General features: G+C 45.7%; 1 protein-coding gene across 11 annotated transcripts in view; it reads left to right on the top strand.

Annotated features, from left to right (window-relative positions):
* The window catches only part of LOC139364695 (G patch domain-containing protein 8-like), a 37,240-nt gene that overhangs the window by 8,025 nt on the left and 6,454 nt on the right, over positions 1–22,761 (top strand). Inside the window, exons 1-9 of one of the 11 annotated variants that reach the window (XM_071101659.1) lie at positions 2,905–2,982; positions 4,107–4,142; positions 7,838–7,856; positions 10,331–10,403; positions 16,123–16,152; positions 19,272–19,339; positions 19,505–19,591; positions 21,229–21,372; positions 21,659–21,789. In XM_071101659.1, the coding sequence (XP_070957760.1) occupies positions 19,313–19,339; positions 19,505–19,591; positions 21,229–21,372; positions 21,659–21,789 (389 nt within the window). In that variant the 5' untranslated portion in view covers positions 2,905–2,982; positions 4,107–4,142; positions 7,838–7,856; ... (1 more) ...; positions 16,123–16,152; positions 19,272–19,312. Of the gene's footprint in view, positions 1–2,904; positions 2,983–4,106; positions 4,143–6,238; positions 6,261–6,423; positions 10,404–14,467; positions 16,165–19,271; positions 19,340–19,504; positions 19,592–21,228; positions 21,373–21,658; positions 21,790–22,761 lie in introns of those variants that run through there. The other 10 variants (XM_071101653.1, XM_071101654.1, XM_071101652.1 and 7 more) reach the window with 10 other exon arrangements.

Below are 22,761 nucleotides of genomic sequence, written 5' to 3'. Positions count from 1 at the left end.
GGGACTCTAGTGACACCTCTTGCACTGAGATGCAGTGCCTTGGACCGCTGCGTCCGTGTGTGTGTGTGTGTGTGTTAACTATTTAACTGTACTAGAATGCTTAAAAGGCTGCAAAAATGTTAAATATTGGTTATCGGTATCGGGTCTTTTGGCAAGTAAATGATCAGGTATCGGCCAAAAATGTAATCGGTGCCTCACTACTTTTTTAAAAACTCTTGTTAGATGATGATTTTAGAAAGTAATGTGTGTGCATGAGCTTGTATGTTACGCTTCTTAGTAGGTCTGGGAATTGCCAGGGACCTTCCAATACGATATTATCATGATATTTAGCCTAGGTGCAGTTAGAATATGTATTGTTATTCTCATGATTCTATATGTATTGCGATTTGATACTGTTTTTATTATTGTTTTACTGGAGTTTTGGTATCTACAATTGTAAATACGATGTATTGTCAAAAGTAATATAAAAATATGTAACTATGGAGTTACAACTATCATCAGTCCAGGATACCCAGGCTCTCAGTATTCTCCAGGTGTATCTCTCCTGGTCTACACGAGAGCCCGCTGCCAAGCAACACTGCACATGGAACACCCAGAGAGAAACTAACTTCAGCCTGTGTACACAGACAGTCTCATCCCACCCATCTCATAGAAAGCCCATTGATTTAGACTAAATTGTCATTGAGGTTCAGGCATGTTGCATGTTATAACACTATGCAGAGCATACTGCTCAGTATTCAGAGCAGCCACCTAGTCTCTCTTCTTTCTAGTCTCTTCCATCAGACTCGGTCTGAGCAGCAGACTTCCCCTAATGTGGGGTCATTCGAGGTAAGCATTCATTATCCATTTCAGTGTAGGCAGTGGTAGCGGGGAACCCTCAGTTACAAGTTTAGATGGATGTTTATTTATGGCAAAATATTTATTTAGCTTTTGTGAGTGGTGAAATTAGACCGGAGGAGAGATGAGAGAGGACCAGCAGGCAGCAGTAGGAAGATGAGATTGTGGCAGTAGCTGCAGCTGGTTACACATTAGGCATTCTGATCACTTCAGAAATTCAAGAGTCGTGTGTGTGTGTCCCAAATGTAACCCTATTCCCTAAAGAGTGCCCAACTTTTAATAAGGGAAATGGAGGGGAGAGGAGGCAGCCATTGATTTGCTCTGTTATAAGGAACTGCCTCTCCCCAATGGATAACTCCAAAACAAACATGCTGATGCAGCTTGCCCTCCAACTGAAATAATAAGGGTTGTTTGTACCTGTTTTTAAATCGGTCAGGCTAGTGTCATCCAGGGATGTCATGTAAAGCTTTACTGTGGTACTAATCATGTTGTCTGGGTAGAAATAAGGGAACAGGTGATCCGTTTTGAATTTAATCCTGGTTTTGTCTTGAAGGTTTGAGCTAGGATAACGTGATCTGTTGTAGTTAGGCTAGTATCTGTGTTCTTCAGTGGATCCCCCAGTTGGAAAGATGAAGCGGTAGTAGAATCAGTAGGTGAGTAGACAGTCACTGCTGCTGACTGCCGCCTCTACAGACTTCAGAGCACATCAGTGTCATCAGAAGACGTCCCGCAGGTTCTAACCCACTTCGGCTTGATGTTCTGCAATAAAAAGGGATTAGAAATGGCTCCTCCTCTGAGGTTGTGTGTTAAACTCAATAAGCCCCACAGGGCTCTACAGTGAAGCGATTTGACTCAAATATTTGTCATCGTGTTCCTAAATTTCTCAGTGTGTGCCAACATTTTTCAACTTAGGCGCACACGTGCTCCTCGTAACAAAAGGTCAGCGTATAACCCTACCTCGGTCGTCTAAACCCATTTGATGAAGTCAGTACCGCAGCTCGAAGTCTCAAATAGTCTCGAAGTCTTGAACACACTTGAACAGTGGCTTTCAGTCAGTCTAATTGAACACATTGAAGGAACATTGCCTTGTGTCTTCCAGTCATTCAGTCTCAGCAGGTTGAAGGTCAAAGAGGAATCTCATCGGCTTTCCAAGGTGACCTTGACGTGCCATTCTGCTGCCTCTGCTTTGAGGGGTAATGTGTCTCGTCTGGGAACGGAGACTGTATACAACACCCACCTTCTGGAAGGAGTGACACGCTCATTACTCGTCTCGTGATGTCGTCCTCAGGTCAAGGACCCTGTCTCGTACAAATAGGATGCATCGTTTTTGCATCCTGCTGCCCTGAAAAATACAAATGACTCAATTAATTCTAGCCCCCCCAATCTGTTCCCCCTCATTGCAGACAGGGAAGTGAAATGGGTTAGATCTCTGCACTGACCTCATGGCATTTGAAATGTTGTGGTAATATAGCTACACACACACACACTCTCTAGCCTATTATTTTGTACCACCGTAACCGGTTTAACCACACAGGGTGAAAATGAGGTTTCCATCTGTCTTGTAAGATATGGTTCTCTTCAGCTGTCAAGCTTAGGCAGTAAAGAACCTTATCTCAACAGTGTGTGTGCGTGCATTAATATGTGTCTTTGGTAGGCATCTATATGTGTTTTAACATGTCCATTTCATCCCCTTTTGATTGTGTGTGTGTGTGGTTTCTGTGTAATTGTGAAATGTGTTTTAGCCTCTTGGGAGCTGAAATGGTTTCACTTCCATCAAGGGAACACAAACAGTAGGAGTTTCTCTTTTGTAGACTGTTCCATTTTCTTTCGGTTGTTGTTCCCTCTGGCTTTTCACTACTGAGCGCTCTCTCTCTCTCTCCATCTCGCTCGCGCTCTCTCTCGCTGTCTCTCTCTCCATCTCGCTCGCTCTCTCTCTCGCGCCGTCTCTCCTTGCGTTCTCATGCTGTCTCTCTCACTGTCTCTCTCTCTCTCTTTTGCTGTCTCTCTATCTCTGTGTGTGTTAGCTGTCTGGTGTCTAACCCTCTGTCCCCATGTCTTCTCTCCTAGGGGGGAAATCACTTTGACCAGTATGAAGAGGGCCAGTTGGAGCTGGAGCAGGCGTCCCTGGACAAGCCCATAGAATCGGTAAGGCCTCATCCTTCAACCCTACACCTTTTTGGACAAGCCCAACTTGAAACTGTGTGTGTGTGAGAGAATTAATGATTGGTCCAGAGAGAGAGCAATAGAGCCTCGCCCCCTTCATTCACCCTGTACTGCCTGTGTGATAGACACATCCAGTGTTCCCTTGACAACCCATTCTCCCTACTCAATCAGTAGAATCACTGTAGACCCCCTCCCTTCCCAAGCCCTCTGCTTCCTGTGCCATTTCCTGTGTGATAGCTCTTAGCTGGATGAATAGGATTATATTTTCACTATTATTCATTATTATATTTGACTTTAATCGTAGCTCTTTACTCTGAATTTGCGTGTGTCTTTTTTAAGCCCGTTTTCAGTGATCCAGGCACTAGTTCACCAGATTGTTAGAGTGGAGTTGATAAGGCACTGTTACCAGTCCATAGTTGAAATAACTTCCAATCACTCTGTTAAAAGGGCAGTGTAGAGTAAAATGTCATTTGTGTATGTCCTCTTGGGAAGCGTGAGGTCCCTGAGTTTAGTAGTGGAAGTTTGCTTATCCCTGTTTGTCTCCTTTGCCCTCGGTGCTAAATTACACCGTGGCTATTTAGCAATAAAGGCCATTTGTACAAACCTCTCTAGCCCCCTCTACAACACATCTCACACACACACACACACACACAAACTCTTCTTATATATTTAAACACACACATAGTTAATTATAGCTTGCTAGCACCCTAGCCACTGAAGCACTATCACGAGATGGACATATTCACGAGGGGTTCTGTCGATAAATAACATCTAATCTAATACTCTCTGGGCTAACAAGATTAGAAGCGTAGCACACAATCGCATACACACATGTTCACAACACACACACTGGGGGGGACAGGCGAATCAGATGTGGTCTGATTGTTCTGCTTTGACCTGATTTGGGAAAGGAAAGGGACTCGGTGCCTTATCCACTCCACAGCAAGAGAAGAGAAAAGGTGTAGGCTTGGAGATGGAAGTGTGTGTTTAGTATTTGTTTGTGTGGCGTTTGTGTACTCTCTGTGTTTGTGTGTATATAGGACCGTTATCTCAGAACATTACAGTATTGTACACAACTTGGGGTGTTCGACATTTCTCTCCTGCAGCGAATTGGCCCCTATTAGCTAAGCAGCAATGACCCGGTTTGTATTTGCACGCTCTGCTTTCCTACTGCCATCTTTTAGGGTTTCCTTGTAACGCTTCTCTTACTGTCTCTCTGTCTTCACATCGCTCTACCTCTTTCTGCTCTCTCTCAATCCATCTCCTCTCTGTTCTTTTTCATGCACCTATGTTCAAACAATGATTTCTCTCTCTCTACTACACAGTGATTCGGTGTTCAGTACCCTCTGTCATTCTGTGCTGGCATGGTGCTTGTGCAACTGGGACTGCATTTTTCGCTGACGAGGCACATGGATAATATCGCAGGCAGCTCTTTTCTCTTGCTCCCCCTTCCATCTCTCTCTCCCTCTGTCTCTCCGTGTCTCTCTCTCTCTCTGAAGCACTGCGGAGAGCAGGCCTGAACTCCACTCTTGTCTCCACAACGTCTATCCCCTCACCTCCTCAGGGCATAGTGGATGTCCTCTGACTGCAACTATTGATCTGATTCTGAGCATCTCAAGGCACAGCAGAACAGTATCTTATCCCAGCTGCATTGAGAGTTCATGGCGAGAGTTCCAGCTGCATTGATAAATAAAGCTTTAATTACAAGAAGGTACGAGGAGGGTTTTTAGGATTTTGTTTTAAACTATATACCGCCAGTCTGCATCGAAACGGCACACAGCTATACCGCTAGACCATGAGAGCTTGCCTTAAGCATGTAGCTGTAACAAAGCCAAATTATTCAGCCAGGAACTCTGGTGTAAATAATCCTGTGTCTGTTCTGTTGTGAGGCACATAGACGGCAGCAGTAACAACAGCGGTAACAGAAAGGTCAGTCTGTCCTTCTCCTAGCTCTGCTGTTGTTCTGCTGCTCTGAAAGCTTTACTAAGCCATGGTACAAATGCTTCCTTGATGAAATGTGAGGGCGAAAATGCTGATATATATATATATATATACACACACACACACACACACACACACACACCCTGACGGGTTGTCATGGTGGGCGGATTGATCAAACCAAGCTTAGCCACGTAGCACCAACCCACTCACTGGCTCAGGAGCCCACTGTGGGTGGGCAGTGGAGAGGAGAGCAGGAGAGGTGGCCTGCCTGCCTGGGTAAAGTGGCTCTGTTGCTCTTGCGCTATTGTCTATGGAGGGGCGCTGAGAGCCGGGCTGCAGCACGACAGCTCCTGACACACGTGGAGAGAGAGAGAGGACTGTCACTTCCACCACAGACGCATGCGCTCACATAATGCGTATTTCACACACACACACACACCAACCTTTAATTTCAGTGAAATTGCAGTTGATCAGCTTCGAAATTTCACAGCTCCACTTAAGTTTGTCAGACCCCCCCTCTTACTCCAGCAGCAATGTCATGGCTCTGGGGTGACGGGGGCAGGGACAGTCGTCAGCATGTCTCACGTCAAGGTGCTGGCTGTGTGTGCAGCGCCTCTCTGCGCCCCTCCCCTCTCCACTCGTGTGTGTTCTGATCTGTAGGCAGCTAGAGGTCTGTGGTACTTTACTGGGATCTGTTTTCTCTCTCTGTCTTTCCCCTCTGTTCTCTCGCTCTTTCTCTAACATTGTTTTTTGCATTGCATGTTTTAACTGGCTATCATTCGGTGCTAGCTCTCTTGCTATCCTAATCACACCTTTTCCCCTCCCCTCCCCCATTTCTCCAATGTCCCCTACCCCTGTTCCCCCCCCTCCAAATCCCTGGCCCTGAGAGAGAGATGCAGTGGGCAGCCTCAGACACACATACACACACACAAGAGCAAACTCTATTTTAAAAAAGCACCTGTGCACAAGCTGTTCTGGCCTCAAACTTGAGTTGGAAGATTGATTTCACACCGTGCCATTTCACGTGATGCCTTCCGGCCTTTTACCTTTGACTACTGAGACACTGCACCAAGTCAGGGTCAGCTACATCACAGCACCACAGACAACAATATTCAGAGTCAAACCTCAGTCAGATTAGAAGGAAACGTACATGCCCAGGGATTTATGACAGGTCAAAGGTCGTACATCACCCTTTCATGGTGCCGTACGACTGCAGTAACACACTGACCCCTGCCCACCCTCCGTATGTCATCACGGGTGCTAACAGCCATTTGGTGTCTCTCTGTTCTGGGTCCAGGTGCTGACATCATCAACATGAGGTGGGTCTGACAGACAGTGACAGTGTAACAACTGCTTAAAGGCTATGTTGTTGTTCACATCCATGTATCAACAGAGCTGTAGGTGTCTTTGAAATGATCAACCATGTATAGGTGTTTTTTTTTCACTGCCACCCACACACACACACACACACACACACACACACACACACAGAGGGAGCCTGGAGGAACACACACAATTATACGCCACAGACTACTGTGCTGTTGCTCAGGCACCAGCTGTATCTTTCCTCTGCTCTGTGCTGTGTTAGTGTTACACTCCCACCGCCTCCCCACCTTCATTTGGGAAAATGAACCCCTGGAAGATTACCAAGGGAAAGGTCATCTGCCGTCAGTCACTCGTCCCCTTTTACAACCCTGACCCCGCCTAGGGCTCCATCTCTATTCAGCACCAGCTCCAACACTGCATGAGGCAGACAGACGAGGTCAGTTAGATGTTTTTAAGGTCATTGATGGTAATGGATCCAATGGTCCTGACCAAGTCTTTCCACCGGTTAAGTCACAACTCCTCAAGGTCAACTGAGCAGACCCAAGGTTAGGTAACAACTGCTCTCCAATATGGTGGTGCTAAGAGGGCAGGTCCTTGTTTGGAAGGTGTTCTATTTGGCCTGAGTCCCTTGAGGCCCATGCAGGGACCGTTGTTTCCATTTAGTCACACCTATCTGAGCCTCAACAGGGAGGAATGTGAGCGTGCAAGGCAGACAGACAGAGCGCCAAGGACAGCGGAGCTGGAAAAAGAGCTTTACAAGGAAGAGGAGAGCTGCCCCCCTGCTCTGTCCAACAGACCCGGCTCCACAAGACTCCTGTAAAAACACACATTCTACAGGGGGACAAGAGCGGGTGACGCCTGACTGCGACCCTCTGTTTTGTACTGTCACAGTTACTAGTCTCTCACTCTCACTCACTGAAATCTCACAGAGATAATCATATAAAATATGACCCAAGTTTTGGTTGATATTTTTTCTGACATCATTTTCTGGTTAAGTGGATTAGCGTGCTGTCTGTTCTGTGGGTTAAGGCCTCAGACAGTGATGGTGCAGTAATCCCTATTTAAAAACCTCCCATATAATGCAAGGAGCTTCTGAACCCCTCCGTATGAGGCTCACACACAGTCAGCGTCTACTGCACACACACACACACACACACACCATCAGCATCACAAGGTTTGAAGACCCACACACTGAGGTTCCTGGTATGGTGCCCCCTGTATACCTCTAACTGCCTTTACCCCCCCCCCCCCCCCCATGCACTGTGTCAATGACAGCACAATGCACATTACCCTCCCTACCAACACTCTGTGTGGATTTCTCTTGTTTGGATAACATTTTATTTTTATTTCTCCTATATTAACAGTAATCATTAAATCAGTGAGTTTATTGACATGCCTAGTTACCACATTTCTGTTTTGTGTACAGTGTTTTATACATTTTTTAGGGCAAAATAAAGATTTTTAGCTCTTTTTTTTTAATAAGAAAAAGCTATAAAACAAATTGCAGTTGAAAGCGTTAGTGACTGGCCGGTTTCTTACATTGTGTCACGTGTGACTGTTCTTTTGACAGCCCAGTATTTTAAAGCCAGGTTCGTATGGAAATGCCTTCACTCCACTTGCATTGCTGTTGGAACTCGCCGTCGTTGCTTTTCATCGTCCGTCTGTCTGTGTTCTTCTTCATTTAGTGCATTCATTCATCTGTTGTTCAGCACACAGCCTGCGCCTCATCTCCGCCCTCACACTCTGCTCAGTCCATTCTGATTGGCTCATTGATCAGTCTCAGCCGTTTTGGACTGAAGTTTCTCCCCCACACCAGCCCCACCTGGTTTTCCTCATTCTGATTTACAGACGCTGCTAGAGTTATTTTGGGGGAGGGTTACAGACTATTGGCTTACATTTGATTCCCCCCATCAACTTACATAACCCCTGAAAGGTGCTATTAGATCAACTACTCTCCTCAGCCAGTGCTTGTTTTTCTGTGTGGGTTATTGCAGGCAGATACAGCACCATCCTGCTGCGGTGAGAACTAAAAGCATCCCCAGTATCTCTTTGTCAATGGGAGCAGAGAAGAGCCCACTGCAGCACCATCTGCAGTGCAGAGAGACGAGGCTGCAGAGGATCATGGGAGTTGTAGTCCTCCAGCCCTTCTTTTATTTATATCTTCTCTGACTTGATGTGTCTAGCAACCAGCATGAACATGTTTATATGGTGACACCATGCTAGGTGATGTATAGCCCCAGTTATTATAAGTACACATGCGAGCCCTCTCCCCAGAATATGAGGCCCAGTATGAATTCCTCTCTTATCTGTGCTTGGAGCGGAAGATCTGACCGGCACACAGACACAGCTCATATATCCCCCATTCCCAGGATCTGTTCTACTGGGTCTTCCTGTCTGGAAATAGACATGGAGAAAAACACAACCAAACAGAGCTAGGAAGTGGTGCAGTTCAACTTTTCCCTGGGGTAAGGTAGGAAAACACATATTTGTGTATTTTATCAGCAAGGCCCAAAAACAAGTGCTGTATATGAGGGAGATTATCAGTGTCTTTGGAGGGGACTTGCCATTTCAACAATATTTTGTGGCCCACTTAAAACAAACCAATTAGGTAATGACATTTTAGTTAACGATAAGCAAGCGGGGAGCGTTCGTTGACTTAGTTATACAGATTTGGGGGGGGGCACTAGTTTGGGTAGAAATACTCGATAAAATGGACTAAAATCCATGACTTGGACAAAGGCAGACGGGCAGAGATGCAGCATGTTCTGTGTGTGACAACCACTACCCCTTCCACATGCACTAACCCATTCTGCCCCACACCACCACCACCCGTACATCTCCATCCACTTCCACTGCTTTCTCTCTGTCAAGACGATCTACAATGACCCAATCCAACCATCACCTCTGTGCTTGAGCCCATCTCAGACTAACACCATTGGTCCGTTGGCCCTCTGATGACCCTGCCCTTCTGTATATGCATCATCATATACAGTCCAGTACTAACATCGTCTCCTTTTTGTTTAACTCTTCAACAAAAAGCTGCATGCTGTTTTACTGTTTGGTTTCAATCCCTCCCACTTGGTTTTCTGTTTGAAATTTGACATCTACTCTCTTTGTGATTATAAATATCCTTTTTTTGGGGTTGGTTTGTATGTTTTTGGTAGAGTGCAGCACCCTGGTGAATGGTAGTAGAAAAGCTTGGAATAGTTATAATCACAACTGAAACGCAACCTTTTAAATGTTTTATTTTTTTACAAATCTCATTGTTTCTGTTTTCTTTGTGCTTGATGATGTACTGTAGTTTGTAGTGGTGCGACAGTCTTGCATTTCACTTTTGTTTTACTGCCGTCCCATAGCGTTATAACAGTCTCAGTCACGCACCTGATGTCTTCCTCTCTCCTACACAGTCATACACACTCTCAACCCTGGGCCTTGTAATGGTAACCCAAGGCCCTCTTAGCACTTTCTCTCTCTCTTTCCCCCCTCTCTCGCTGTATTTCTCTCGTGACAGCTGCATATCTTTTGTGGCGCTCCCCTCTGTCTTGGTTATGGAATCACAACAAGCTTGGGAGTTTCTGGTCCTCCTTTCTGTTAACGCAAGATTTCCATTCCTCGTTTTTGTTCCATTTGTCTGTGTACGATAGATCTCGCTATATAGCGGTTCATATATGTATACGCGTGTGATACATATATTACCGTCTCCTTTCTCCTCTTCCTCCCTCCCCTTCGTACCTCCCAGACAGCTGATATTCTCTGTGTTACAACAACGAGTAGAACATGGGACGCTTCATCCCCAGTTTGTAAGCTTTCAAGGTTTTAATCACTTCCTGTTAGGGTAGGCTCCTTCTCTAAACCCTCAGTGTGGCCATAAGGATGTTAGTACAGAGACTACGCACTCCTTCCCTCCCTCCTCACCGCCCCCCTGTGCTGGAAGACACTGATGTCACATGGTGGTGATGATTTGGTAGTAGTCCTGTATGTGTTTGTGACCCGTGCCCACGGGAAAAGCTTTTCTTATTATTGGAATGTTTTTGGTCTTTTTCTCCTCTGTTCTGTCTGCCAGGATAACATTGGGCACCGGCTGCTTCAGAAACATGGCTGGAAGCTGGGGCAAGGACTGGGCAAAACCATGCAGGGTAAGAAGACATTCTCGCCCCCTCTCTCTCTCTCTCTCTCCATACTCCTTTCTCAAATGTGTGCTAATACCTCTCAGTACTCCTCTTTGCCTCCCCTTTCTCCAGGTTTTATTTTGTGCTTGTTTTGTTTCTTTTCGACTGTTTCCTTTCTGTTTTCTGTACTTCTTCTGATCTCTGTCTTCCTCTTCTGGTAGGTAGAAAGGTATCAGAGGATTTGGTGCATGACCCCGGTACAGTTGTCCCTGTCGGTCTTGCCCTGGTCTTCGCCAGAACTAGGTGTAGAAAGGATAGTGTAATGCACCCTGAGACAGGACAGGAGGGGCGGAGGGAGAAGGAGGGGGGGGGGGTGTTCCTTGCGCCACTGCTGTTCCCTACGCATGATGTATTTAGCCTAGAGCAGATTTGACTAAAGTGGGCTCGAGTTTAAACATTTTTTTTTAAGGGGATGTAGAATGCATGCCCACCCCACACACACTCGCACTGATGCTCATTGCTCCCTTGAGATACACTGCCCTCAGCCAATGGGAGCTGCTGTTAATTCTCCTCCAAAAAATACATTAGTCTCATGGTGGAATGCCTGTGTGTACCCAGCTTGGTTCCACTGTGAAGTGTGTCGCAGACAGAGTCCAGGTCTGCTTCTCAGATGTTCCGCTGATCAAGAGTCAAGTTAGTTTGCCTTGGAACACCTGTGTCATGTTTGGAATTTCACCTCAGTTTCTAGAATGTCTGGGCTTCATAGCTGTGGTGATTAGTACAGTGATACTAGGCACTGTAGGGTTGTGTGCTCGTAGACGATTGCGGAGTTATTGTAACTGATGAGGTCTGTATCTAGCTAGGTATAGTCTAATATAATCAATCACCCATGTCATGCCTTCGTGTTCTACCCTCCCCAGTACTTAGTCAAAATAATTCAGTCAATATGTTGGTTAAATTTAAACTGTTAATCTCACTCCCTCCCATTTCCGTTATGGATCTCTCCCTGTTATTAACTGGCACTTTATTTAAATGAATTTGAAGCTAATCTGGTTGAAGGATTGATGGGTTACTTTAGGGGTACACTGGTTATCTGTTATTTCAGGATTTCCATGGTAATGAACTATTAACTTTTGATTGGAATTAATTGTATTGATGCATTTTGTGTGCACTGATTGACCACAGCTCATGTCAGATGGTGTTTTTAGTTGGCTGACAAGGGTTTGAGCATAAAAGCCTCTGCGTTTAGCAGTGACAGACAAGACAGTACAGCCAATGCACTCAGTGTCTGTCTCTGCAGTTCCTCCTCCCTTTAGGTCTGTAATGTCCTGGTGAACTTTCATTAGACAGCCCAAACACGTGTTTGCATGTTATCTGCCTGCACTGCTGTGCTAGTACAAGCTTTCATGTCTGTGTCTGTGTGTAGGACTGTCTTGGTCTGAAAACGGCCTTCAGAACCTCACGCAGCAGCAACACTCGGTGCAGGATGCAGAGCTGTTGGCTGTGGTTCATGCTGTTTTTCCTCTATAGGCAGGGATTGGCTGGCCCAGCATTGACTGGTGCTGTGCAGGATGGTGGGGGGGTGCTTAGGCCACCTCAGCCTCTAGTTCAGCACACGGCCTCATTTACTTGGTCCTGGAGGTGCAGCGCCCCGGCTTCTCTTCACTCAACTCCTGCCTGCTACGCTAGATTCTCTTCCCTCGCTCGCTCACTCTCTGCCCCTCCGGTCTCTCTCGTACTCATACCCTCGTCCTCTTTCTCTCCCTCTCTCCGTCTCACTTCTCCCCGGCTCTCCCTCTCCTTCCCCCTGCTCTCTCTATAGAGGGTGATGAATAGCAAGTCTCTACACTGGCCTTTAAAAAAAAAAAATTGTACATGTAAAATTGTAGGCGCACACGAATACATTTTGGAGCACAGTGCAAAATATTTTAGGTTAGAAAGCTAGAATCCTACATTTGTCTAGGCGCACTGGTGCTAGGCAAAGGTCGCACAACAAAATATTTTGGTGCCTATGTGAGTAAAATGGTCCACTGTAGAGCCCTGTGTCGTGTTGTTTCCCTTCAGCTTTGAATGATGTCATAGTTGGCAGGCTGGTTGGTCCATGTAGTCTATTGAGAATTGGTTTAGAGTGAGTGTGTCTACTTCACGAGGAGCCTTAACCTCTTCACCCAACCCCTTTCACACTCATTTGTTTCCGCCCAGAGCTAGCTGCACAACCCGGACCCGTCTTTCACCCAGCCTTTTCTCATCCCTCCATCGTTCCTCTCTCTCGCCCTGTTCCCTTAGTCACACCAGCCATTCCCTGCCCACCCAGCAGGAAGCATCTGGATTACAACACGCTAATGGGAAACGTCCCAGTCTGCTCATTCTCTGTCTCCTAACACACAAGTCTTGTTTTCAACCGGGACACAGTGCCTGGATGCCTTCTCCCTCTCAAAACCGTACACTACTGGAGACTTGTCCTCTTGTTCAGTCTGACACCCTGAGCAGGTGATTGTAACAATGTGTCGAATGCTACATTTGCATCTTAATGTCTTACTAAGTGGATAAATAGGCCTGTGTTAGAGAACCTTGTTTTTATACTTGCTTTTAGAGGAGGATGCCGTTACAATGCTGCTTATGCAACTGTAGACTGCCAGCCTCCCTGCAGTAGTAGCCTCAGGTGCAACATGAGGATCTGCACTGAGTTAAGACCTGCGTCAGTCAGGTCAGCTGGCTATTTGTTTTAAGGGAGGCGAGTAGTGTACGTAGCGCAGGGCACACTGCATTCTTTTAGTGTCTGCTTTTCTGTCTGTAGTGTTTAGCCATGGCTCGTCTAGCTGGGGATCTGTCCCACCCTCCCATTTGGCAGCACTGTGCTAAACACAACAGTCACACAGAGGAATGCCACACACACACACGGCAAATGTAATACCAACAACGCTCTCGTATGCTAAGGAGATTTGAGGACGTTGCTACACTTGTGTCAACGACTCGTCATCTCTGGCCTTGAAGAGAACACAGACGTGGCGTCTTGCTTGCTGAGGGTCTCGACGCTGTCCCATGAGGAATGGTGGATTGAGGCTAATGCCAGGGACTGGTTGTAAGGAGGTTGGCAGGGGTTCCTGGTATTTCTCCGCTCTCACCTCTCCTCTGCTCATGGACATGTAGGGCTTTCAGTCCACTTCTCTGTCACCAGTTACCAGCCAGAGGCCCTACAGTCCAGGACACTGCCTCCTACAGGGCACAACACTGCCTCATACAGGGCACATTGGGAACTACCTGTCTGAGTGTGAAAGCACTGCGGTGACCCATGACGGGATTGAGGCAGACAGTACAGGGTGTTTTGTTTTTAAATATGCATTTTAAAACCGGACCTGCTGTCTGGTTGTCAGTAGTCTAGCGAATAAAGGGGGTTGTGTTTGTATGTTTGATGTGATAATCTGTACATGTTTACGGCTTATGTACTAAGCGGCATGTAGCCTTCTGGTTAACAGCGTTCGGCCAGAAACCGAAAGGTTTCGAATCCCTGAGCCGACAATCTGTGCCCTTGAGCAAGGCAGTTGACACTAATTGCTCCTGTAAGTCGCTCTGGATAAGAGCGTCTGCTAAATGACTCCATTGTAAAATGTTTAAGTTGGAGTGTAGCTCTTGTGTTGTTGCTGTTTGCATGGTGTCAGTACAGTGTGGCTATGTAAGCAGTGGCCTCTGCTCTGTGGGTAGACGAGTCTGTCTGTCTGGCGCTAGCCTGCCTGCATGTCCAATTGTTGTGGATATTAATGGTCCTGTGTCTGAACCCAACAACTGTGGACAAATATGGTCATCTACTTTACTCCGGAGTGGACTTATAACACAATCACAGTATCACGCCATCACATCACTATAGAATGAATCTGTGGGATCATATTCTAATGATAAAAATAATACTACTACAGGATTATACTCGTTCTCTCCCCTCCTGTCAGAACAGAAGCTTGTTTGACTTGATAGCAATGTTTCCCCTGTGCTTTGAGTTGTCACTGTATTGACTCTGTTCTTATTTCTTCTTTTGTTCTTTTTGCCCCTTTTTTAGGTAAGGTTTGTTGGATTCCCTCTGTATGTATGTATGTATGTATGTGTGTGTGTGTGTGTTTCTCCCACTCTACAATTGACCTCAATGTAACACCGCCCTTTACAACATAGGCTAATACTGGCCTCTCTCAGCTTCTCCTCTTGGCATTATAAACCACTAAACTATTATTTCACTTTTCACAATCTGCTCACAAGTACCTACAGTGCTTTGATTCCAAGTACGAAAAACCCAACCAAAATCCAATAAAAATCAAGGTAGATCCTAGTAACAAAAGATTGCATCACATCCTGTAGAATCACCAGCTTCAAGTCTCTTTAGATTTGTGTTTTTCCCTTTGAGTGTCTGTGGCTGCCATGGTTGGGGGTTCTGATTGGCTGTGACCACGGCTCAGTCTTTTGAATGGCTTGCAGAGTAGCCCCCCCCCCCATCTGCCTATATTTACCTTCAAACCTGTGGAGTGAGTGTGTACTGTATGTATGCGTGCGGTTGTCATATGGGACTGAGACGTGTGTATTTGGGTGTGTCAGTCACTGACGCGGGGGCCCTAGGGAAAACTTACAGGGAAAACCTCACTCCCCCCTCCTTCACCCAAAATGTGTCTGCCCCTCCCTCCCATGTCCACCAACGTCACACACACCCATCATCCCTCTCCTTTTGGCCCCCCCCCCCTGCACAGCATGCCTGTCCCAGAGGTTCAACCCTGCCTGCCTGGACTGTCAGTCATCTGGGGATTTAAGCAGTGCTCTGTATAGGCTACCGTGCTACACTCAAAGAACCCTTCATATGCTCCATGGAGTACTTCAAATTCAGCTCTAAATAATCATTTGACTGTTGTTTTCCTGTTGTTGCACACTTACAGTGCTAGACCAAGTCTCCTAAGCACTGCTCAAAGCCCTGTGGCCCCCTTTTTCAGGTACATTTCCTGTCTATGTTCACCATCCTGGGGGTAAGCATGTCCCAAACTGAGCTTGCTGACCGTGGGACAGTGAGGGGATTTGGGGGCTGACCAGGCTGACAAAAAAAAAACATCTGTCTGTGAGGCTGACAGAGGGGAGAATGGTGGCTGTGTGTCGAGTGGTGTTCTGTTGTCAGGGGCAGTTGATTGGTTGCATGCTCGTATCAAATGAGGCATGGTCATTCCTCTTTACTGTACCAGATGCGATTGATAGATATTTTAACACGCTACATTTAAAGCATGATCTGTAGGACAGCCGGACAGGGAACCTCGCCCTGTTCTCCTGTTCCAAGTGGATCTGTCCTCAGATTCAGCTGTTTAAACAATCATCCCCTACCCTGAAGAACAGAGTCCAACCCAACTCCCCCAGAGCTCTTATCTGATGGGGATGTTATTGAAGCCAACTGCTGGCTCTCGCTGTCATTCTTTGGGGTAGGGTGAAGGAAGAGTGAGGGGTGTTGGGAGTTACTTACCACAGATATGGGGCATACAGGAGAGATGAACAAGGGGTCCAGGCACTCATGGGAAATTGGGGTAGTAAGAGCCAGGATTGGGGACTGGGACAGTGGGGGAGAGTGTGGTGGTGAGAGGAGATCCCTGTAAGCACCCAGAGGGCCAAGGTTGAAGAGAGGAGAGAAGGGCTTTAATCCCCCCCCCCCAAGTCCCATCCCCACCACATTCGCCCTTCTCTATGTGCCTCGAATCTTCCTGCTTAACCAATTGGTGTTTCTTTTTTACAGTGATTTGATCCTGCCCATGTTGTGCTGATGGTAAACTTAGTGGTAAATGTTAATTTTTCCCCCCCCGATTGAATTGTTTTTATTTTGTTTCATTTCTTTCCTCCCATTTCTTTCATTTGTTGTTTTCCCGTCATCAGAGCACCAATGCTACATAGGCTTTCAATTCTCTCTCAGTATTAGTACTCATTCTGCTGTTTGTATATTATCATATATACATCTACATTACGCTTAGAAACATTCTCATTTTGTTTGTTTTCAGTTTTATTTTTTTATTTTTTACCTTGTGATTCACACTGTGATTTAGATGCACACCTTTTTGTCCGGTCCCTTTGTTGTCCACTGGAATGGGTAATGCTGAAGGTATTGTCACTGTGTTTCTAAAAATGGTTATAGTTGGGGACATCTTCTGTAATTGTAAAAAAAAAAAAAAAATGTATTTCATGAAGATTAGGTGCCTGGATTGTGACTCCTCCCCCGTGTTCTCAGGGAACTGGTCCATTGGTGGAGAGCTTTACTGCAGTGGCCTGTCTGTCTGTCCGTGGGCTGGTCTCAAGCAGTCCCCCTTGTGGTTGGACTGCTCAATATCCACTCTAATAGTCTAGGTCCATCAAACTCAACTCTGGACCTCAAAGCTATATTTCCACTGTTTTTTTTTCATTGTTCCCCTCTAATTAGGGACTGATTTAGACCTGGGTGTCATTAATTATCAGGTAGAATAGGCGCTGCATTGTCATTTGGACGTCTGCATTGACTGTGCAGCATTTATGGTGATACGGCCTCTGCGCAGGTCAGGACATTCGTACTTCTTGCGCTTCGGGAGCAGAGCTGTTGTTGAGGAAGTGAGTTTGTTTTTATACAGGACCTCCCACCTACTGTCAATCAATCATGTCAATGCGGAGCTATTCGGAGCCTTCAACATTATTCCAAAATTATGAGGGGCACACGGCGATGCGGTACGGAGCTCAATTTGGCAATTGCGTCACACCCTCCACCCTGCCTTAAAGTGTCCAACCGGCAGACAGACACTGTAGTGGGGTTTGGAGTCCAGACAGGCCCTTATTTGATACACATGTGGCTATAATTTAAGAATTAGGATTATACCATTGGGCTGTGACCATAACAATGATACAAGAACAATTCAGAGAACAGACAGATGTTAACAGAGAGGATTCAAATCAAATAAAAATTGCCCCATGGGCTAGGAATGAATTTGTCTCACATCTGTATTCTGGCACTAATGAATACATTAGGTATGTAAGCCTATGCTGCTGCCCTGTTATGCTGATTATCACGCTGGCTTCCAATGCAATAGAAGACTGTAGTCACTGTTATCACGAGCCCCTTTTAATATGTCTGGTTTTATGCGATCAGACCACTAATGTCGTTATGGCCCTAACATTATTAGTTATCACATGATTTAAACCAAACCTGCTCTTTTAGTTTCCGAATGAGAGACTACAGTCTCTCCTCCTCGCTAGTGAGGCATGTGGATTAGAAATAAGCAATAAGGTACAAGGGGGTGTGGGATATGACCAATATCCCACGGCTAAGGGCTGTTCTTAGTTACGACGCAACACAGCGTTCCTAGATTCAGCTGTTGGCTGTGGTATATTGGCCATATATCACAAACCCACGAGGTGCCTCGATGCTATTGTAAACTGGTTACCAATGTAATTAGAGCAGTTAAAATAATTTGTTTGTCACACCCATGGTATAAGGTCTGATAACCACGGCTTTCAGCCAATCAGCATTCAGGGCTCAAACCACCCAGTTTAATATGGCTAATAGGTTGTGCTATGTGGTAATAATAATTAGTCGTCATTTGTTTCTGATTGTGGATTTGTTCATTCCTAGCCCTGTTAACTATAGACAAGCATCTTTTTAAAATGTTCATAATCACTCTTGCCCAAGGGTATAAACTGAGTCTAAAATTGATCATGAGGATAATAACGTAATCTTGAAGTAAGAAGAGAGAAAAAAAAAACTGAAACCAAACTGAAGTGCTGATTGGACTCTTATCTGATTTACTGTGAACCTGGCTGCCAACCAACAGCCACTGCTGCAGCAGACTAGTCCAAATTCTGTTTTGTGCCTTTTTTGTTTTGAGAACCCCTGTCTGTCCAACCCCACCCTATACCCTATTTTCTCAGGTAAGTATCCCCTCCCCTGCAATGTCACCATGGCGATTCCTGGCCTGTGACGTCACTCCGCTGTAGTTCAGTGCTTGTCCTTTATTTACTCTCTCTCTCTCTGCTTCGTTTGGCTGATTATGAGTGGATTAAGCAAAATTACGTGTCAAATCTCCAACATAGTTTTGATCTTTTTCTGTTTCATTCTGTTTTCTGGTTGTTTTTGGTTGGTTCATTTATTTTTCTGAAGTTAATTTCCTTCTGATCTAGCTCTTTTCACAGCTTACATAACATGGCTTAAGTAGACTGAGGGAAGGGGGGGGGGGCAGAGAATGGGTCTCCTATGGGACAAGTACAGGGAGTTGTGGGGTCAGTCACTGGGCAGTTCAGAGCCGGGTGATGGGGAGGCTGTACTATGTTGTCGCAGTGGTGTTCTGCTCAGTAATCTGTAGCAGCTGCGTCAGCCAGCCCCTCCGGCAGTATTGTCCTTGGTAAACTTGGCATTCTTGTTGAAACGGACTGCGGTACTGGAGGAGGGAGGGGGGAGAGAGGCTACGCTCAGCAGTTTGAGACTGGAGGGAGACACGGAGATACTGCGACAGATACAGGCTTAAACCCTGTCCTTGCCACTCCGTTTTTCTCCAGTATACTTTATCCCTCCGTTTCCTTGTCCTCTCCCCCTCCCTTATCCAAATGGACGTCTCTGAACTGCTCATATGGCCTCTGCTGGTTACGTCTCAGAACTAGGATCAGTGCAGCAATTTGGATGCGTCTTTCTAGAAAAGAGAACCCAGCTGAGAAGTAGTCAGGGTACTTAAGCTGTGCCGTGCCTGGTGGCTATGGTAAGCTGTGAGAATGGCTGGTTTTTGGTTCACTGTAGCTTTTCTGGTCTCTTTGCACTTCAAGGCAATATTCTCTAACCCCAGCACCCTGTGCTCTTTAGGCAGGCTGTCCCCGAGCTGTCCCCCCATCCCAGTGTCAGAGCCTCACCTCCCCCTCCTTCTGTCTCTCTCCCCCCAGGACGCACCGACCCTGTGCCCATCATCCTCAAATATGATGTCATGGGGATGGGACGCATGGAGATGGAGGTAAGACACTGTCAGTGGCCCGCAAAATATCCATATTCTACATTTTGTATCCTACGACATGCACTGTGTAAAATGGGTCTGTGTATTTGTGAGTGCTGTTTTAGTTTGTTCATAGCGAGTTTGTTAACTTACATATACCCTGTGTGTGTGTGTGTGTGTGTGTAGTTGGACGTTGCCGAAGATGCTACAGAGAAGAGGAAAGTGCTGGAGGTGGAGAAGGAAGTCACAGAGGAATTACAGCAGAAATACAAGGTGAGACTCCTTACTAGCTAACTCAGTCCAGCCATACATACGCCTCTCTTCTCAAGGTCCTCGTTTCAACAATCTCTCACTAGCATTCGTTCACTCGCTTCAAGGTGACCCTGTTTCCTGCATTTACATACCTTCTTGCTTTTCTCCTGTGCCAGTGACTCATAGCCTTGTCTTGTTAAGATTCTGCTGCCGTTCTGTGTCTCAATGCAGTAAAATCGGCCTTGGAGAATCATAGAGCTTCTCCTGTTCCTCATCTCCCACTCACTTGCGCTTCTTTCTAGTGGAGAAAATTGGATGACTTCATGTGAGGAGTTGCTGTTTGTGCTGGTGTGAGATTCAGAATATATGAGATAAACACAGACAGACGCTCAGTCAATGGAACACTTATACTGTCATGCATGTGCCAAATCATTTATTTTAGCGGGTTACCGGTATATCTGCGGAAATGGCATATGCCAGTGCATTTGGAAAGTATTCAGACCCCTTGGCTTTTCCCTCATTTTTTTAATGTCCCACATCAATCTAGACACAATACCAACTAACGACAAGCAGAAACAGGTTTTTAGAAATGTTAGCAAATTCATGAAAAATGTCAAACTGATATCACATTTATTTCAGACCCTTTACTCAGTACTTTGTTGAAGCACCTTTGGCAGCGATTATAGCCTCAAGTCTTCTTGGGTATGATGCTACAAGCTTTGCACACCTGTATTTATGGAGTTTCTCCCGTTCTTCTCTGCCTATCCTCTCAAGCTGTTTCTTCAGACCAGAGAATCTTGTACAACTGAACGCATTTGACCCTCTGAAACATCGAGGTGCGGGGGGGCTGCCATAATCGAGATCCACGTCATCGGGTAACAGTGGGTTAAACTGCCTCGCACGGGCAGAACGACAGATTTTGACCTTGTCAGCTCGGGGATTTGATCCAGCAACATTTCAGTTACTGTCCCAACGCTCTATCCAATAGGCTACCTGCTGCCTCTTCAATTGATTGACTCTAGGAAGAGTCTTGGTGGTTTCAAACTTCTTCCATTTAAGAATGATGGAGATAACTGTTTCTCTAAGGGACCTGTCAGCTGTGGGACCTTATATAGACAGGTGTGTGCCTTTCCAAATCATGTACAATCAATTGAATTTACCACAGGTGGACTCCAAGTTGTAGAAACCTCAAGGATATTTTTGTAAATAAGGTATTTCTGTTTTTAATTCATGTGCAATTTGTTTTTAATTAAATAAAACATTATGGGGTATTGTTTGTAGTTTGTGAGGGGAAAACAATTATTTAATACATTTTAGAATAAGGCTATAATGTAACAAAATGTTGAAAAAAAGGGAAGGGGTCTGAATACTTTACGAATGCACTGTATAAAAACAACCTGCAAGCACAATCCTTGTACGCTTTGTTACCTTATGTGATTGATTTCTTTCGGTTATTGGACTTTTAACCTCAATGATAAACAACCATAGAGTTTCCTGTGGATTACTCAACCACTACCGAGCCCTATGATAGGAGAATAAAGACCAGATTATACTGGCTCTAATCTCAGGATGTTATTTCATCTTTCTATCTCTAATCTGTATCAATGTCACTCACATCTCCTGTCTCCGCCCCCTGCCCTCCTTGACCCCAACAACAGGACCAGGTGGAAAAGGAGAAGGCCATCGCCAAAGCCCTGGAAGACCTGCGGGCCAACTTTTACTGTGAGCTGTGTGAGAAACAGTACCAGAAGCACCAAGAGTTTGACAACCACATCAACTCGTACGACCACGCTCATAAGCAGGTGAGGAGGACCTCCGCTTACCCCCACGCTGCTACAGCCCTCCACACACTGGGTATACTGTCACCGTGTACACGAGCTCAGAGAAACCCCAAGCCTTAAATCCCAGACACTCTCAGTGGAGAGGGCTTTGCAGATATAAAATGGTCTTGTTGAATGATGTTGCTGCACCATTGACCTTAACTGCTCTCTTTCTCTCCCTCTTCTTCTCCATCTGACCCAATCTGTCTTTCTCCTCCTCTCTTCCCTTCCACTCTCCCGCCATCCTGCCCTTGGTGTGCTGCTGCAGAGGCTTAAGGAGCTGAAGCAGAGGGAGTTTGCGAGAAATGTGTCATCACGCTCCCGGAAGGGTGGGAAGAAGCAGGAGAAGCTGCTACGCAGGCTGCATGTGCTGGCTGAGCAGAGGAAACAGCAGAACCGGTGAGCACATGCTACAGTATATACTGCACACTCAACCGCCCTCTCCTGGCTGAAGTGGAGGCTGTAACCCAATAAATAATATCACATTTTAATTTTATTGGTCGCATATACGTGATTGGGTTAGCAGATGTTATTGCGGTTGTAGCGAAATGCTTGTGCTTCTAGCTCTGACAGTGCAGTAATATCTAACAAATTACTTAACATATACCCAATACACACACATCTATGTAGGACTGAATTAAGACTATATACATATGGATGAGCGATGTCAGAGTGGAACGGACTAAGATAACGTAGAATAGTATAGAATACAGTATATACATATGAGATGAGTAATACAAGATATGTAAACATTATTCATTGACTAAGATACTGTAGAATATAGAATGCAGTACAGTGAGGGGGAAAAGTATTTGATCCCCTGCTGATTTTGTACGTTTGCCCACTGACAAAGAAATGATCCGTCTATAATTTTAATGGTAGGTTTATTTGAACAGTGAGACAGTCAAAAATGTTATAAATTGATTTGCATTTTAATGAGGGGAAATAAGTATTTGACCCCCTCTCAACCAGAAAGATTTCTGGCTCCCAGGTGTCTTTTATACAGGTAACGAGCTGAGATTAGGAGCTCCTAATCTCAGTTTGTTACCTGTATAAAAGACACCTGTCCACAGAAGCAATCAATCAGATTCCAAACTCTCCACCATGGCCAAGACCAAAGAGCTCTCCAAGGATGTCAGGGACAAGATTGTAGACCTACACAAGGCTGGAATGGGCTACAAGACCATCGCCAAGCAGCTTGGTGAGAAAGTGACAACAGTTGGTGCGATTATTCGCAAATGGAAGAAACGCAGAAGAACTGTCAATCTCCCTCGGCCTGGGGCTCCATGCAAGATCTCACCTCGTGGAGTTGCAATGATCATGAGAACGGTGAGGAATCAGCCCAGAACTACACGGGAGGATCTTGTCAAT

The sequence above is a fragment of the Oncorhynchus clarkii genome, chromosome 13 (genome assembly GCF_045791955.1).
Source record: "Oncorhynchus clarkii lewisi isolate Uvic-CL-2024 chromosome 13, UVic_Ocla_1.0, whole genome shotgun sequence".
Taxonomy (NCBI): Eukaryota; Metazoa; Chordata; class Actinopteri; order Salmoniformes; family Salmonidae; genus Oncorhynchus; species Oncorhynchus clarkii.
This window is presented reverse-complemented; position numbering and strand designations above follow the sequence as displayed.